Raw genomic sequence first — 16639 nt, 5'->3', positions numbered from 1 at the left:
CGTGGTGTGACTCGGTCGCGGGGGGAAGGACGTGAAGAAGTACGGATGGGAGGAAGTAACTTGTATACCTAGCTCGAGTCAACAATGATGGATAAAGTCCAGCGTGTTATGCATATGCTCGTCTCTTGTCTTGTCTGGTTTATTGTGTCTTTGCCCATTCGTACATCCTCTTCTCCTCATCCTCAATTTCCCTCAACCTCTTATCCACATCATCTCTCTTCTTTTGCAACTGCTCCAAATACTCGTCATCTGTCAATTTTCTGACGGGCAAAAACTTGCTAAGTCCCTTCATCATCTTTTCAGGTAACGAAGGTGTTTGGGGATTCTCCTTTGTCGGCGTGGGTGTATTCGATTTGAGTGAATGTTCGTTGAAATTCGTGATTAGAGACGGGTCATATATCCCAGCAGCTGTCTCTGGAATCAAACCGGTAGCTGAAGCTGGAGCTTGCGATGAGATAGGTTGGGATTGGGATTGTTTGGCTAGGTATTCGAGTCGGAATACTCGGAGTTGGTTAGCGGAGAGTTGAAGAATTGAACCGATAAGTGAGGAAGTGATGAATGCTTTGCCAAATGTTGCTCGGCCGCCTGAACACACAGAACAAAGGTTCCAAGTCAGCTCTCTTGATTGATGACTCAAGCTGCTGTAACACCCTCTCCTTTTCGTGTTACTGCTTGACAGTGGTCGAGATGCACAAGCCCCTCTATCGATGTGGTGGGTGACTCACGAAAAGCAGACGATAGCACACCACCCGTCAACCCGCCCGCTAGAGCAGAATCTAACAATCTATCCGTCCTCACTTCCATCAAAGACGGAGCTGACTCGTCTTCCGTTACTCCTGTCGCTGGTAATTTACCGAGCTGTTTGGACGACAGTCTTTGAAGATCTCGTAGACGACGAGTATGGGAAGGTGTCGCTTCGATAGATAGTAAAAACGGAGAAATGATGTATTCTCTCAGACCTGGAATACAAAGTCCAACGGATCAGCTTCTGCCCCCAAACGTTCGGTCCCCCTCGCTCCTCGACGACTTACCGAAGAATGTCAAACTGGCAATGGAGAGATTGATGGTCATGTTGATTGATAAAGCGAAGGGGTTCTTGGATTGGACCACACCAATAGAAGCGCCGGTGATAGCTCCGAGCGTACCTATATGCAAGCATAAGGTCAGCTCGCTGACAGACCACTCGATACGGAAGGTGTGAGTTGTCTCTGAGTATGACGGAAAGGGAGGGAGCATGACTTACCCGTTGTCAATACACCCTTGGTGACCAGCATAGGGGAAGCCGGATCGAATGGAAGGAAGTAAGGGGAGGTGGAGGACGAGGCAGTTGGTGACGACATGGTGGCCGAAATAATATCTTGTCCTTCGTCTATGAGTAGGCCTGTCTGTTTTGAGAGCTGTTTGTAGCGAGTGTAGCAATGGAAGAGTTCCGACAACGATCTACATCGTCGACGACGAACATGGAATTCCGAAATTCGAGGTTGATTACAAGAATTGCTGAATCGGGTAATCATGTGTGATATCAACACGTTCAAGATTGTATTTTGTAAACACGCGCCGAAGTTGATTCATTTACATCCACACCGCTTGTGATTTACATCAATAGCTGGCTGCATTGACAGATCACCACCACGAGACGACACGTATATAGGAGGATTCGGCCATCAAGGAGTATCGAGCTCTACACAGAGACCTTTTATCGCTCAAGGAGTTCGCGGCCCATCACCCTAGTCGACCACACCTCCCTACCAGAAGATGTCAACAAAGTAATTTTTGCTCTTCGATATCGACCTCACAATCGCTACACGGCACAGTCTGTCAAGTACTATACCGACTGCATAGGCTGTTACGCACTTCGCAATGCCTCCCACCTCCTCCCTGGCAGCGCTTATGGCCTCTCCTGCCACTTCAGGAGGAGATGCGACGGTCCTTGCTCATGGTCAGACATTACCAGATATCTCCTTGGGATCACTTGGTTCAAGCTTCAGATCAGAGGACGAAGAGCGGCGAGAGCTCGAGAGGAGACCAGGACCTGGTGGAGCACTCGGTCTGGGTCGACGTGAGCTTGTAGCCAGACGTTGTAATTATGGGCAGAGTGCTGATCATGGGTTCCTCCTACGTAGCGAGTCGATTATCAGTCGCTCATTCACCTGAAACTTCTAATTCAGTATCAATAACCACTCCATCTCCACCCCGTCTCCCATCTTCCGCTCTGCTCTCTCTGTCACCACCTACGACCGTTCGAAAATCCTCTTCCCACTCGGTCTTACCCGAATCCAACGCACCGAGAAGACCTCGAGTTCTCAGACGACGTAGTACTTCTGCATCATCACAATCATCTCTCTCGTCTTCAACGTCAGATATTGATGGCCCGCTCAAAGCGAGATATGGAGGAGGCGGAGATACGGATGATGAGGCTGTGTTGAGCTCGTTAAGTTTGGCGATGAGTCCTAAGAAAGGGGGAATGGGAGGGCGGACACCATATCATGGTGGACCGAGTAGGAGGGGAGGGAGACATAGTGTCGCTGCGGGGGATATAGCGGGTAATGGACCCCTGACCTTGAGGGATCAAGAAAAGGTGAGTGATGGCTCTACAGCTTGGACGGCCTGTGAAGAGGACCGTCGAAAAGATAAGCTAATATTATTACGACTCGTGTAGCAACTCGAAGACACCAAGAAAGAGGTCTTCAACCTCCAACTCGAGAACCACTTCCTGAAGGAACGACTTTCCAACATGGCTCCCGAACATATCGAAGCCGCTTTGAAAGAGAATGTCAAACTCAAGCTGGAGATCCTCAACTTGTCGAAAGAACTGAAAAAGCTGAAGAAGCTTGTCTTACAACAAGACCGCGACTTAGCAGCTGCTGCGAGAGAGAAAGGAGGAGCTGGAGCTGGTGGATTGGGAGGTAATGAAGCGAGAGAATTGGAAAGGATGTGGAAGGAGGAGAAGGAACGACGAAAGGCCGCCGAGGAAAATGTGAAGCGTTTGCAAGCACAAGCGGAAGCGGAACAAGGAAGAGGCGGAGCGACGGAAGAAGAGTTGAAAGCTCAGCTGGAAGACACAGAAGCTTCAGAAGCGGTATGGAGACAGCGAGCGGAGCAACTGGAAGAGGAGCTGGAGGATCAGAGAGCTACGAACGAAGATCAGCGAGAGGAATTGGACAAGCTCAGAGACACAGCGGACAGAGCGCAGGACGAAGCGGAGAATTTGAAAACGGAGTTGGAGAATGCGAAGGGGTTGAGAGAGAGTGTGGGCGTCAGTAAGGGCAGAGAACAGAGATTGGCACAGAAAGTTCAAGAGCTCGAACAGGTGTGTACAAATCCATGTCGATATGGCTGAAGCGCTGACGAGTTGTTCAAATTTAGGAAAATGCTTCGCTCCAAGCTGATCTCTCTCTTGCCAAGCGGGGTGCCTTGTCCGAGACCGATGCTGAGCTTCTGGAAGAGGTGAGCAGTGTCGATTTGCTGGCTTGTTGTAGATTATATGTTCTAACTGAAATGAACTATTACAGAAACTCAACGAGTTACAAGACCAACTAGCCGCTGCTCAGCTTGACGTCGATAGTCGGGACCGAGAGATCGAAGAGCTTAATAACGAACTTGACATCAAGCTTAAAGACCACGACAAAGAGTTGCAACAAGTCGAGGATGAGTGGAGGGATGAGGTATTGGAAGCTCGTGCGCAAGTTGATGAGTTGAAAGATGTAAGTGAGAAGGCTGGTTTTTCTTTCTCATGTCGTCCGCTGACGTATCACACTATCAATGTTTCGTAGGCACTTGATGCTCGAGAACAAGAGGCAAAAGAAGCCAGGGAAGCATTGCTTGAGCGAGAAGAGGAGTTGACAGCAGCTTTGGAGAAAGTCTCAGAGCTGCAAGCGGCTCAAGCAGAGACTCACGATCGACTGGAAGAGACCTTGAAGAATATCGAGCGGGACAACGTCGAGAAAGATGCAGAGCTACTCGAAGCGAATAGAGAGGTTGAAGAAGTGAGTGACCTCTCTGGCGGAAGGAACCAATTGCTGATGTCAGATATCTTCGTTACAGCTCGGCCAACGAGTCTTTGAACTTGAGGAAGGTGTCGAAGAACTACGAGCTCGAGAAGCGGATCTCAACGCCGATCTACGCAGTGCCGATGAAGCATTCGAGAACGCCAAAACGCACTACGAGAATCTCGTTGCGGCACTCAAGGAAGCCAGACGGAAACTCCAAGAGGAGCGCGACGATGCTCTCGACCGCTTACGTCGCGAAGCAGATGGACGTGCTTCCGACAGAGAGACTGCTCGAGCTGATTTGGAAACCGAGAAAGAGAGGTCCCAACGTGCGCTCCGAGAGAAGGATCAATTACTGGCGAGACTGCAGAACGAATTAGAGAGTGCAAGAGATAGAGTAGCATTGAGAGAGAGGGATCTAGCAAGCGTGGAACACGCGTTGAGGGATCTGGAAGATGAGAGGAGGAAGATTGGGGATGATCATACGTCTGACAGGTTTGGCTTGGAGCTGGAGATCGAACGGGTCAAGCGAGATCTGGAGAGGTGTGAAGATGAACTCGAGGTCGCGAGGAGGGAGCTCGATGGAAGGGATGAGAGATTGCGCTCAAGAGACATCGAAGTGGCTAGAATGGTGAGTGACAGAGACCAGTTTGGTTTTGAGTACTTGTGACATCGAGCTGACGTCCTGTCTGGGACAGCTCGATAAGCAACGCGATCTGGAGAACCGTCTTGCGTCCGAGAGGCAAGGAAGACTCAACGTGTCCGATAAGCTGGATCAAACCAACAAGGTGAGCAGCTTGTGATGCTAATTCGCTTCTGCTGGCTATGATGGCTGATGGCACTTGTGCTTTCCTCCCCCTCTCTTCGATTCTGGCTATCAACCATGACTTGCAGAGCGCCAAACAACATGAACGTGAAGTCAACATTCTTCGCGAGCGTATCGAGGAACTCGAACCACTCCTTACCGAGACTCAGCAGGAGAGATTCCAGCTTCAGAGGCAATCGGAGCAGCAGAGACAGGAGAGGAGCGAGCTGTTATTGAGAGTTTTCAAGGATGTTAACAGGTTCTTGGGTACTGAGGTGAGTTTGGCAGGGCGTTGATTGGGAGGCGCTGCTGACATATGTCGATCTCGACAGGACCACACAACGCCAGCGAACTTTGCGGTGTTTAGGGATACTCTGTTACAACGACTCAGGTCGATGATTCATGTCAGGATGGACTTTGAGAAGAAGATCAAGGAAACGGAATCGAATATGGATCAACGCATGGCGTGAGTGTCTTCGCTTTAAGCTTCAGTGAAAGTAGCGATAGAAACTGAAGTATGTTTATCGCTCCTGCAGGTCGTTGAAGAAGCAGCTCGAGCAGAAATGGCGAGCACTGGACAACTTTGAAGCGTCAGTCAAGAAGCTCGAGTTGACGAGGATGCAATGGCGAAGCAAGTATGCTGTCAAAGAGGGTGAACTGGAAGCTGCGAAGGTGAGTGGTCCAGCAGAATCGGAATGGTGTCTTTGTATGCTGACTGTACTCGCGACTGGTCAGTCTCGAAACACCGAGCTTTCACAACAACTCTCGTCAGTCAAGGCTGGCTCCACGACAGAATCATCATCTCACATCCGATCACTACACGAACGTGCCCAATCTGCCGAGAAGCGAGCGCAACAGGCAAGTAACCAACTGGCGATGTTGGAGGCCAGAGTGGCAGAATTACAATCGAAGAACGGCCAGGCGGAGAACAAGTGGGAAGTGAGAGTGAAAGAGTATGAGAATAGGTTGAGAATCGCAGGTGAGAAGATCAAAACGGAGAAGCAAGGAGGCAAAGAGAGAGCGTTACAATTGGAGGCACAAGTCAGGTGAGTGTGATGATGCTTTATGGTGCATCTCGCGGTATCATGGCTAACATGTGATGGGTTTTCGCTACGTAGGGATCTCGAGAGACAGGTGCAAGATGCGAGAAGAAGGAACCAGAGAGCAGAAGGTGTGGTGGCTACTGCTGCCCATTTGATTGATTAGGACATTCATTGGTTCAGACGCGGTTTTACGATGTGATGTATATTAGGGTGGATTTGACGGAAGAAGATGCCCAAGCATTCGTCTAGCTTCTAGCTGCGAAAGAGCACTGCTGCAAATGTTCGTAAATGCTCACGCGACGTTAGCAGGAACGGCATGCGATGCCACTGCCGTAGCTACTAGTATGCCGATAGATTCCAGATTGTCAATTCGCCCTGAAATGGGAACTCACCGCGCAGCTCCACTTTTTGCCGACATTTGACGTTTGACGTCACTCTGTTCATCATCATTCATCGACACTCGTCACTCGTCACTCCTTCCTTTGTAACAGTGTACTGTATTTCAACCCCTGGATCATGGTCTAGATCCTGTAGCGGAAGCGATACTGTACTCACAGATGCATATAACTTTTTTCTCTTTTTGACGATGCCTCTCTCTTCCTCTTCTCTTCGTCAGATACTTACAAGACAACTCATACTCAGATCTTCTACAACACCAACACACAAATTATTAGTACGACCACCCGTACTTGCTCAAACACAAAGAACTTTTAGGACAACATCAATCAAAATGGGAGACGAAAAGAAGATCGTAACCGCTTACCCCGTATGTCCACATACATCCAAATCACCCTCCGTCCATTGCCCCGCCCTTCTGAGACTAGAGTTGGCGATCTTCGTGCTTTTAGTTCTGCGCTGACACCTGGTTTCTATTCCTATTTATGTAGGAGCTCACAAAGCTTCCTAAGCAATCTCAGACATTACCGGGTCTCGATGTGGACATGGACCCATTGGCCGAATTCACCCAGCTCGAATGTTGGGACGATGATGGAAAGCCCTTCTTGAAGGAAGTGAGTACCCACCAGCATGAAGGTGGACAAGTACGACGCTGATGTCATATGCAGTATGTGGGAGTTGGAAAACTCAAGGGAAAGAAGGCTTTGATCACAGGTGGTAAGTACGCCTCGAACTCTGATTCAACCAACAATAGTGTACGGATGACCAACGATCGTGTTTGCGTCCTTTCTAGGTGACTCTGGTATCGGTCGTGCGGCTGCTCAACAGTTTGCGAGGGAGGGTGCGGATGTTACTATCGTCTATCTTCCCGAGGAGGAAGTTGAGTGAGTGCATGCGCCGACTATCGCTGCGTCTACCGGAGACCGCAACTGACCATGACTCGTTGCTCCTCTCTCCTCCCTTCTGTTTGCTATCTCATCCGCACAGCGCCAAAAACGTCAAGGCTGCCATTGAGAAGGACGGCCAACAATGTCTTTGCCTCCCATACGACCTTATGAAGGCCGAGAACTGCAAGACTATCATCGAGAAGCACTTGGAGAAATATGGCAAGCTTGACATCCTCGTCAACAACGCCAGCAAGCAGATCATGTCAGAGACCGTCGAGGAGATTGACGTGAGTTCTATAAACAATCTGTTTACACAATGAATGGATCTGAGCTGATACGCTTTGAGGTAGTTGGACAACGTCGAGAGTACTTTCCGAAGCAACATCCTTGCCATGATTGCTATTACCAAGTGAGCTATACCTATGCCTGAACGGCGATTACTTCGAGTAATGTTCTCACCCTCAATCTCGCAGATACGCCGTCCCTCACATGAAACGAGGCGGTTCTATCATCAACACTTCCTCCGTTACTGCCTTCAAGGGATCTCCCAAGATGCTCGACTACAGTGCAACAAAGGGTGCCATCATCACTTTCACCCGATCAATGGCTGTCCAACTTGCACCCAAGGGTATCCGAGTCAACGCCGTCTGTCCTGGTAAGTGTCACTGTACCCCTGAGCTAGATTGCGGTACTGACTGAACGCCAACTCGCTTAGGCCCCGTTTACACCCCCTTGCAACCCGCATCCAGACCCGCCGAGAACATGGAGGGTTGGTCTGTCGGTGAATTGCCACTCTGGGGAAGGGCCAGTCAACCGGCCGAGATGGGACCTTCATACGGTGAGTGCGGAAGAGTTCGCGTTCATTCTCCATAGCAGCGCTGATCGGTTCGTGGAAACAGTGTTCCTCGCATCCGCTGATTCCAACGCTATGACGGGACAACTTATGCACTTGGTGAGTTTGACCAAGGAAAGTGGTCATGGGAGCCGGCCGTATTGACGGAGTTGTCTTCGCAGAACAACGGTCAATGGATCGGTTAAACGTCTCGAAACGAGATACTGTAGCATACTAGTGATGACAGAGAGGACTTAGGCATGATACGACATCAATCAATGTAACTTATGCAACGTTCCAGCCAACAATGTGTCCATCCAGTGCTGCTCAGTTCACTCTTATCGCAACTGTTCCTGTGAAGAGATCTTGGTCCGCCAAGACAGGTACCTTGAAAGGCACAATGTCAGACAGCACCGCAAGATCTACTTTCACGCCGCTTGACCGGGTCGTCGCTCTCATAGCGCAGACGCAGACTGATTTGCCGAGATGAAGTTTCGCTTGACGTCAGAGATCTATCTGGGTGGACGTATCCTTATCTACTGGTAGATCGTTGGGCGGGAGATGATGCATAAATACCAGTGGTACCAGAGGACCAGGCTGTGTGGTGGTCTGCTTCCCATCTACCCGTTCCGCTATATCACGATCCTCACTCTTTCACGCTAATATCATCTCATCGAAACCCGCTTCTGTTTACCTCCATCTGTCTAGTCTCAAAGCGACAACACTTCGCGCCATGTCGAACAATATCACCTCGCAACCGGGTGCCAATAACGGTATGGGTGTGTACCCGTTTCAACTTGATTCCCACACCTCTATCCTCAGCAGTACGAGGTCGACTGATAGCGGCGGAATCTATTTATAAATTCATAGATTACCAGAAATCGAACAATGGTTATGTTAATGCCGCCCGCCGGTCCTGGACAGGACCGAACATACTGGCAGAATCAACCTGTGGATGTTTTGGAAAACAGTGGAGTATGCAAGTGAGTGAGCGAGTGACACTTGCGAGGGGATGAGCATGAATTTTTCGGTCCGAATTCGGAGCTTGAAGATTTGGTGATGGGGAACAACCAGATGGTAGAGGCTGATGCGATCTTGGTTCGTTTCGTAGTGGGGGTGTTGTGGTGGCAAGTCCAAGGCCGGTATGAAGGGCTATGGTCTGTTCGATGTAAGTTCTCCTAATCAAAGCTTCTCTCACCCAATTAAGAAGGAGTGATATGATCGTAATGATACTGATCAATGCATCTTGACGACGCCACGCTCAGTGTCGAAGTTGCAACTATTGCGGGCCTCGACTCTACGACGATGCGAACCCTACTACTACCGCGACAGCACCGAGGTATTAGGCCAGGAGCCATCTCGAGCGTGTCAGTGTGTACTCGACAAAAATGACCGTTTCTACTCTATTCCGAGCTCGTGCTCAGTTTGTAACCATGGTGTGTGGGCGCAATGGCATATTTGTTGTACCGATGACGAAGATAATAACGATAATTATGATGGAGGCGATGAATATATTTTGGTGTAGATAAGAACGTGCATTCGGAGCATCTCCGACGTTTTGACCCAATTACGAGAAAAGATAAGGCACCAAAGTCGACACAAACAGCACAGCATAGCATTGCATCTAGTGGAGCTCACAGACTATATACTGGTGCAACGTTCTCACAGGAACGCGATACAAATGCACAGGGCATAGTCACTCACATTCTTAACTGCATTGTACAAGTACCAAAGACAATGGGTCAATACGATATGGACGAAGGATACAATCCCGACTCTACTCCACTTCTTGGGTCTTCGTCATCTTCCCACGGGTCAGAACCGCCCGCATATCCTCCGCCGCTTGACAAGTCTACGCCTGCAGATGCGGTGAGAGCAGATCAACCAGCTCCGCAGGCTGGTATGAGTGAGCTACATCCTACATCCTTTTCAACTCATGCTATTCCATCATTCGCGCACGGCACAGAGCAGGGAACTGCTCGTAGGTGAGTATTGTTATGGCTAATCTTGCATCACACCAGGTACTACCGCCGCCGTTTCCAATGCAGACTTGCTCGACGTGAATGCGAACCGTGGTCATTTTCACCTCGACATGTGCTGGGGAGCACTCACCATTCGTGTGGGTACCATGTTTACTAGAGATAGGCAGGCTAAAACTTTGCTGATATCGCATTGCTCGCGTACAGTTGAATTGTTGGATACCGAATCAACTGTGCTTCAACAACTGGTGTAATGTGAGTGGATCGCCATCTCTATGTCCAAGCCCCACAGTCGCCCCTTACCTTCAGTGCATCATCTCATGCTTGTATCCCCACTGTGCGTAGGCTAACAATGTCTTGCTTCTCACAGTGCGGCGGATGATTGTCACATGATCTTTGGTCCGACGCAAGTCTAGCTTGAAAGTTCCTTGCCGGGGGGGTTCGGACAGAAACGAGTAGAGTGGATAAGTTGTGCTTGTAATCTTGTAATCTTGCAGGTGCTGAGCACCGTCTGTTTTGGTGGCAGTTGCATCTGTATTCGAACGGAATTCTTCGGACGAAAAGAGGATGATGACTCTGTTGATCCTTTCCGGCTAAGTGTTTTATCGACGATAGATCCCGTATGTTACAGTATGCTTGATTGCTACTCTTCAATTTACTCTGCCGATAGTTGCACGTCATGCGGCAACCTGTAGGTCACTGAACTGTCAGATTTATGAGCGGCTCGTTCTGCTCACATCATTCTCTCAAAGCATAAAATTCGGCGTCTCAAGCTCTCAAGCTGTCCAAGAACACGCTAACAGTGTCAACCTATCTACCATTTGCCACCTTCACAGGCGAACAATTTAGGACTTTCAGTATGGGTCAATCCGACCATCCAGATACAAATAACGAGCAAACCCACCTCAATAATCCACCCGCTTATCCGAACGGGTCTGCGCCTATTGTCATCAGCAGTGATCAACCGAGCGGCCAACCTCCAATGAGTAAGTTAAGTGATATCAACCCATTTGAAAATTCCACCCTTCCCGCCATTCGCACGAAGCCAGCGAGCGACGCCGCTCGACAAGCGCTAAACCTTTCCTGCAACTGGTACCGCACAGACTCGAACTATAATCCAGTGTCGGGTCAGCTCGAATCGACTCCTCGTAATGCAGGCGACGAATTTGAATGTACCTTTTTCTGGGGTTGTTGTACACTCCGAGTGAGTCAGAAACTCAATATGCAATTACCATGATTTCTGACAGATTTATAGTTCCCTTCATGTTAGGTGCTACAGTATTGGTATATCATGTGTTTTCAACGTCGGTCGAGCTCGGAGAAACAGGAAGTGATGCAACTCGGTCTTCGAAGAGAAAAACAAAAGGGTCATCACCGTCGTCATTCACTTTCCGCACTGTATATACAACATTCATCACTGGCCTAACGATCATGATATTCGTCGTACCGTATCTCTCGTTACTAAACCTCACCCGAATTTCAGGCTCATCTACGGTACCCCTCCCATATACTGTATCTACACTCTAACACCTTTACTTCTACCCGAGCCTGTCCTACCCAATCCACCTTCTTCCATCGCAATCCCGTTCACGCCTCCGACATTGCCTGTGTTCGTACCTTTACCAGCATGCAAGAGCTCCAACAGACCCGGCATCAAACTGTTTTGTCGACACAGCAAAACCAACTCTTTACCAGTTTGGATATCGACCATACCACTTTGTCTGTCGGACGGATTCCCCGCTCTTGTCGCTTGTAATGGACCCAAGTCGTATTCCTCTTTCAACGCGTGTTGAGTATAAGCAATCGAGACAGATCCACTACGTCCTCGTTCTTCCGTCTTGTCCGTATTCGCAATGAGCTTGGTACCCGTACCACCCGTCTTCAACCCGTTCGCAAGGTTACTCGATGTCAGAGCCGACTTGTCTTCCGGCGGGATCAACGCATCTCGCAAAACTTGGATAGAGACAGCTTCGGCCGTGTGTCGAATCTGCTGCTGCACGTTCGTGATCGGTTGAGAATTAATATTCTTCGCCACTCGAATTTGACGAGCCAGAGTCTTGCCCCATTTTGTCCGCTGTTCGGGATCTTGGACGCTGAAACAGTACTTCCGTCTCAGACCCGTATGGCTGATGAACGCCACGTGGAATGTGTTTCGCATGAAAGCTCTCTCGACAACGAAGTGGCGAGTATTGCCGATCCCAGGATAAAGAGCGCTGCAGGGAGACAAAAGAGTCAGCTGGAGAACCCAGTTATCAGAAGCGCACTCACGCATTACTTCCGACCCGGTCAAACAGCAACGACTTGGGACCAAGCGTAACTCCTCTTGTTCTGAATGATATCTCGTGAGAGGTAGTGAAATCCAACACGGGCGGGTCGAACTCGAGCCCCTCGCCTAATAGTCTAATCTGGAATTGGGCATCTGGTGCTTGTATTCTCACGGATATCGTATCGGACCACACGTTGTAGGTGAGCTTGGTGGGGATACGAGAGGGCGTCACAATTATTCCCCTCTCTAAGGAGCTTTCATCTGATGACAATGCTTGCACAAGCGGAGCCGATCGGACGGATTCGTATATTTCTGCGAGAAGGTCAACAGGGACGAGACCTTTGGGGTCCTTGCTTTGGAACGCGGTGATAAATGTCTCTCGATTGATGGCGTGATTGGGGAGGGCGAAGCCGAAGGTGCCGTACAACGCATCGTTGAACTGCATAATAGCGAGAACAAGGTCCGTTGCAAGCTCCGCATGATACGACACGATGTTTCGGTTCGCATCGATGTACCTATATGCAAAGCCTCGGAGCAGAGTCTCGCAAGCAGTAGGCTCAGTCGGTAATCGTAAAGAGAGCAAGAACATTCTCAATGACTGATGGATCTTCTCGCCAACGAGGTGCAACCGATCGATGAAACCCTTCATCAAGGTTTCGTGAGACGCCAGTAGGTTGCCAACTTGCGTCTTATCCAGCTCCGGCGTCTTGAATATCAAGCTAGCAAGAGTAGGTAGGTCGACCTTTGGGCGGCTTCGTTCTACTAGATAGTCGCACGCTTCTGTTGAGTCCTCGGCGAACCGTTCGATGAAGTTGGTAACGACGGGGTGTCGTTCGGGCTCCGTAGTTGGCTCTTCACTGAAACCGCTAATGGCGAGTTTGTCAAGACTGACTATTGACTTGACGACGAATTTCATATCCAGGGTGGCAGAAATACCGTGTGTGATAATCGGTTTAGTGATGACCAGGATGTCGTTGAACAGGAAGAGGTATCGATCTTTGACGGTCTACAGAAAGTCGTCAGCAAAGTTCCCGCCGATTCGCAGTCAGGTGTCACTCACATGGACATTGACAATCTGCAGCACTTGTGTAGACAGAAGCAGCTTTCGAGGTGGATCATCCAGAATATCAGGTCGTTGTGGATCATCCGGGCTCAATGCCAATACCTCGTCCATCCTACTTAGCACATCCATTGACTTCTGGGGGAGCACATCATCACCATCCGGCCTTTCCTCTTCTTCGAGACCTTCCTCATGAACGGACGATCCGACTCCAACATTCGCAGCGTTGTACTTCGTGGATCGGCTTGCCTCTTCGCTGACCTCGGGGACCATTGGGATTGCAGGTGATATGGAGCGATGTCGAATCGGCTTGATATTCGTAGGAGGCGGAGGGGGACCGGCGAAAGGATCCACATCGGACGAGATAATGGTCGCACCCTGGCCCAGCGTGTTGACAGTCCCATGAGAAGCGACAGATGCACTGTTCTTCCGGGACAAGCTCCCAGATGATCGAGGAGAAGTTTGTTGGCCGAAGGCTTTAGTGAGCCAGCTCCTCTTTGTCACGCTATCGGTCGATGCCCGACGAGATGAGTGGTCTTGGGAAGGGAGCGGAAGGGAGTAGATTGAACTTTCGCCAACTCCTCCGACATCGGGCGCGGAACGTTGTACGCTAGGAACCACCGAATCGGAGACTTGATGTAATAGTCTGGGAGGCTCTTCGAGTTCGTGACCGCTTTCACTGTTCTTGCGCGCTTCCAGTTGGACGATACCCGGGAAGGGCGAGAGTTTTGCGCTGTGTATTCGAGGATCGTTCAGGTTTGCTCGAGGCAGGAAGGAGACTTGGGAAGGATCGTTCGTCAATTGATGCTGAATGATGTCACTGTTCGCAGAGGTTTCTGACGGCACAGAGATGGAAGGGGAGAGTGAGTTGATGGAAGGCTGATGTTTCGCTGAATGACCGTTCCTGCTCATCGATCTTGAGATGCTGGCTTGAGATGGGGATACCGACGATTCCGACTCTCGTCGAACGAAGCCTGCGTTTAGATGCCTGGGACTTGTTGGAGGACTCATGTTGGAGCTCGTTACCGAGCTTCGACTCTGGCTTCGTTTCCGCATAGCCTGCTTCACTGTCCTTCCAATTTTGGCCGATATACTGCCAGACTTCTTGTGGTATTTGGCGTCGCTGGGCACACGAGCCTCCTGATCCTCCTTTCCACCAACCTCTTCCCATGACATCATGCTCTCTGGCCTGGTAGAATCTCGTGAAGGGGGGGATGATTGACCAGCGTCTTGATCATGACCATTTTGGCTGCTCCCGCCTTCGAAGTGATTGTGTCCCAGCCTGGAGGAGTGCTGTATCTCTGGAGAATCGGCAAAAGTCGCCTCTGATATTGGTTCATCGGCCGTCAGCTTGTAGGTATATAAGCAGTGAGTGGAACTCACGATGCTCCTTTGCGGGTGTTCCCCAATCGCTTCCTTCTACTTCAGAAGGCCAATTATGTTCACCATGTCTATCAGGACCCCTCAAGCCCGGCACTCCCGGTCCGCCCGTGCCGCCGACCACGAACATCATGGAATCAAGACCCGAGAGTGTTGATGATCCTGGCGATTGACTCCCTTGCATTGTACTCTGGGTAGAGGTCGAGCTGTGTGGCGTGTTGCGAGTCGGCGTAGCAAAGCTGGGTTGAGGTGGAAGTAATGGCGAGTCATCATCCACAGCATCCTCTGCTGAGAGATCATCCTCTGTTGGCTGGATGTCCCCTTGCAGGTGTTCAGCATGACCTTCCCTACTTTCGGCATGAGCGCCAGTAGTCGGGACAGGCTCGACAACACCGCCAATGTTCCCTCGGGCCGTACGACTAGACAGACTCCGTCGAAGGTGAGATTCGTATTCGAAAGGCTCCTGGGTAGAAACCATTGTACCACGAGAAACTGATCGATCGGCCGCGAGAGGTACGTCCAGACCAGAGGAAGGATTGCCAACTTCGAGGTGAGGATCCGTGTCGGAAGTGCTGGCGACGTCTACATGATCGTCTCCGGAAGCACCTTGATCGTCATCTTCCTCCTGCTGATCGTGCTCATCTTCCTCGGGATCCTCTGTCTCATCATACTCCTGTTCTTCTGCCTTCGTTATGGCTCTACGATGCTCCCATAACCTCCTGACCTCTTCTTCTTCCTTCTGCCTAGCCGCTCGTCGCTCTGCCAATCGCTCGACCATTCTTCGCCCAACAGCGCTTCTCCTTTCCTCACCCATATTGGACGACGAGACGGTGAAGCTACGCTGTAGTCGTGGTCTAGGTTCGTCAAATGCATTCGAGACTTCTTCCTTAGCTTTCGTAGCTGCATGATCGTTGTCGCGGGACTGGGTGAGGGGTATGCCTAACATTCGAGGCGCACCGAGTGTACCAGCACGTTGAAGACCAACCCCACCAGCGCGAGTAGGCGTGTCTTGCAATGCATGATCCTCGTGCGACGGGGTGTCTCTTCCTCCTGTCAACTTGGACATGGCCTTGGCTCTCGCTGCATTTGAATTAGACCGTTGAAGTGTGCGCAGCTCGCCCAGTGTTGGGAGAGGACTGGGAGTATTTCGACCTCCCGGGCCAGGCACTGGTACGGAATGTGGATAAGGGTTGGGTGATAGACCAGTAGGCGTCAAAGTAGGGAGGTATGAATGCGCTAGCTGCATTGCAGCCCAATCGGGAGTGACACCTGAGGGAGGCGTGTTGGCATAGTAGGGTGCAGACATGGGTGAACCGTATGGGATGTGTGAAGGCGTTGTTGCCATGTGGTAAGAAGACGCTGCAGACGCGGAGCGTTGCATGCCGGCAGCGACTGGTGAAGGGTAAATGTTTGCATGATCGAAGGAGGCGTCGACCGGTGAGGGGGATAGAACCTCTTGATCACCACTTGAGCTTGAAGAGATGGGTGGTGCGGAAGGTCCAGCTCGCGATGAGTGGGTTGAGTGAAGGACCTCGTCAAGTTGATACACTGGTGCTTGAGCTTGGACCTGTGGTTGACTTGGCTGTTGCCCTAAGGAAGGTCGACGTCCATTGGGTGTACGTGGAAGTGATGCAGCTCGTTTCAGCTTTGCAACAGCTTGCGATCGTACTTCTGCATTTGTCTGAGGTGATATGGGTCGATCTCCTGTTCGTGAAGTCGAGCGAGAGGAAGGACGCGAGGCGTAGTAGTGATTGGTAGGTGAAGTGGACATGTTGGATTGTTGAGGTGGTCGCGCGTGATGAAGAGGCGGTGATGTTCAGCGAAGGTTCTTATATCATGGCGAAGAGTGGAAGTCTTGTGATCGAGTACCGAAGAGGGACTGGTATTGATTTGATGCTAGAGGAGAAGTATAAATGCAGTGTAACAAGAAAAGGAGGAAAGAAAGAAAGATAGAAAGATTGTTGTTGGATTGTCTTGATGTGTCTGTCACCACCACCCACAA

The 16639-nt window shown here is 50.3% G+C and overlaps 6 protein-coding genes across 6 annotated transcripts; 4 read left to right on the top strand and 2 right to left on the bottom strand.

Annotated features, from left to right (window-relative positions):
- Positions 1 to 139: 139 nt before the first annotated feature.
- Positions 140 to 1340, bottom strand: CI109_102856 (uncharacterized protein; the record flags this gene model as incomplete). The annotated part of the gene is made up of 4 exons (XM_032001246.1): positions 140 to 585; positions 726 to 959; positions 1032 to 1145; positions 1244 to 1340. The coding sequence occupies 4 exons, from the start codon at positions 1338 to 1340 to the stop codon at positions 140 to 142; spliced, it is 891 nt and encodes a 296-aa protein (XP_031864136.1).
- Positions 1341 to 1860: 520 nt separating this feature from the next.
- CI109_102855 (uncharacterized protein) lies at positions 1861 to 6000 on the top strand (the record flags this gene model as incomplete). The annotated part of the gene is made up of 13 exons (XM_032001245.1): positions 1861 to 2059; positions 2124 to 2578; positions 2660 to 3310; positions 3367 to 3447; positions 3513 to 3704; positions 3774 to 3986; positions 4045 to 4620; positions 4688 to 4777; positions 4884 to 5069; positions 5127 to 5260; positions 5331 to 5466; positions 5530 to 5840; positions 5913 to 6000. 13 exons carry the CDS (start codon positions 1861 to 1863, stop codon positions 5998 to 6000), a joined length of 3312 nt encoding a protein of 1103 aa, XP_031864135.1.
- Positions 6001 to 6567: 567 nt separating this feature from the next.
- Positions 6568 to 8158, top strand: CI109_102854 (uncharacterized protein; the record flags this gene model as incomplete). Its single annotated transcript, XM_032001244.1, has 10 exons — positions 6568 to 6603; positions 6725 to 6847; positions 6902 to 6950; positions 7027 to 7117; positions 7221 to 7407; positions 7471 to 7529; positions 7594 to 7775; positions 7836 to 7958; positions 8020 to 8072; positions 8135 to 8158. 10 exons carry the CDS (start codon positions 6568 to 6570, stop codon positions 8156 to 8158), a joined length of 927 nt encoding a protein of 308 aa, XP_031864134.1.
- A 1531-nt stretch (positions 8159 to 9689) lies between these two features.
- CI109_102853 (uncharacterized protein) lies at positions 9690 to 10313 on the top strand (the record flags this gene model as incomplete). The annotated part of the gene is made up of 4 exons (XM_032001242.1): positions 9690 to 9858; positions 9974 to 10071; positions 10139 to 10186; positions 10302 to 10313. The coding sequence occupies 4 exons, from the start codon at positions 9690 to 9692 to the stop codon at positions 10311 to 10313; spliced, it is 327 nt and encodes a 108-aa protein (XP_031864132.1).
- Positions 10314 to 10790: 477 nt separating this feature from the next.
- CI109_102852 (uncharacterized protein) lies at positions 10791 to 11168 on the top strand (the record flags this gene model as incomplete). The annotated part of the gene is made up of 1 exon (XM_065967205.1): positions 10791 to 11168. The coding sequence occupies one exon, from the start codon at positions 10791 to 10793 to the stop codon at positions 11166 to 11168; it is 378 nt and encodes a 125-aa protein (XP_065823277.1).
- Positions 11169 to 11447: 279 nt separating this feature from the next.
- On the bottom strand, positions 11448 to 16408 carry CI109_102851 (uncharacterized protein; the record flags this gene model as incomplete). Its single annotated transcript, XM_032001241.1, has 4 exons — positions 11448 to 12144; positions 12200 to 13203; positions 13258 to 14582; positions 14641 to 16408. The coding sequence occupies 4 exons, from the start codon at positions 16406 to 16408 to the stop codon at positions 11448 to 11450; spliced, it is 4794 nt and encodes a 1597-aa protein (XP_031864131.1).
- Positions 16409 to 16639: the final 231 nt, after the last annotated feature.

This window comes from Kwoniella shandongensis, chromosome 5, assembly GCF_008629635.2.
Source record: "Kwoniella shandongensis chromosome 5, complete sequence".
NCBI classification, from domain to species: Eukaryota; Fungi; Basidiomycota; class Tremellomycetes; order Tremellales; family Cryptococcaceae; genus Kwoniella; species Kwoniella shandongensis.
Note: the sequence above shows the minus strand (reverse complement) of the source record. Positions and strands in the feature narration are given on the sequence as shown.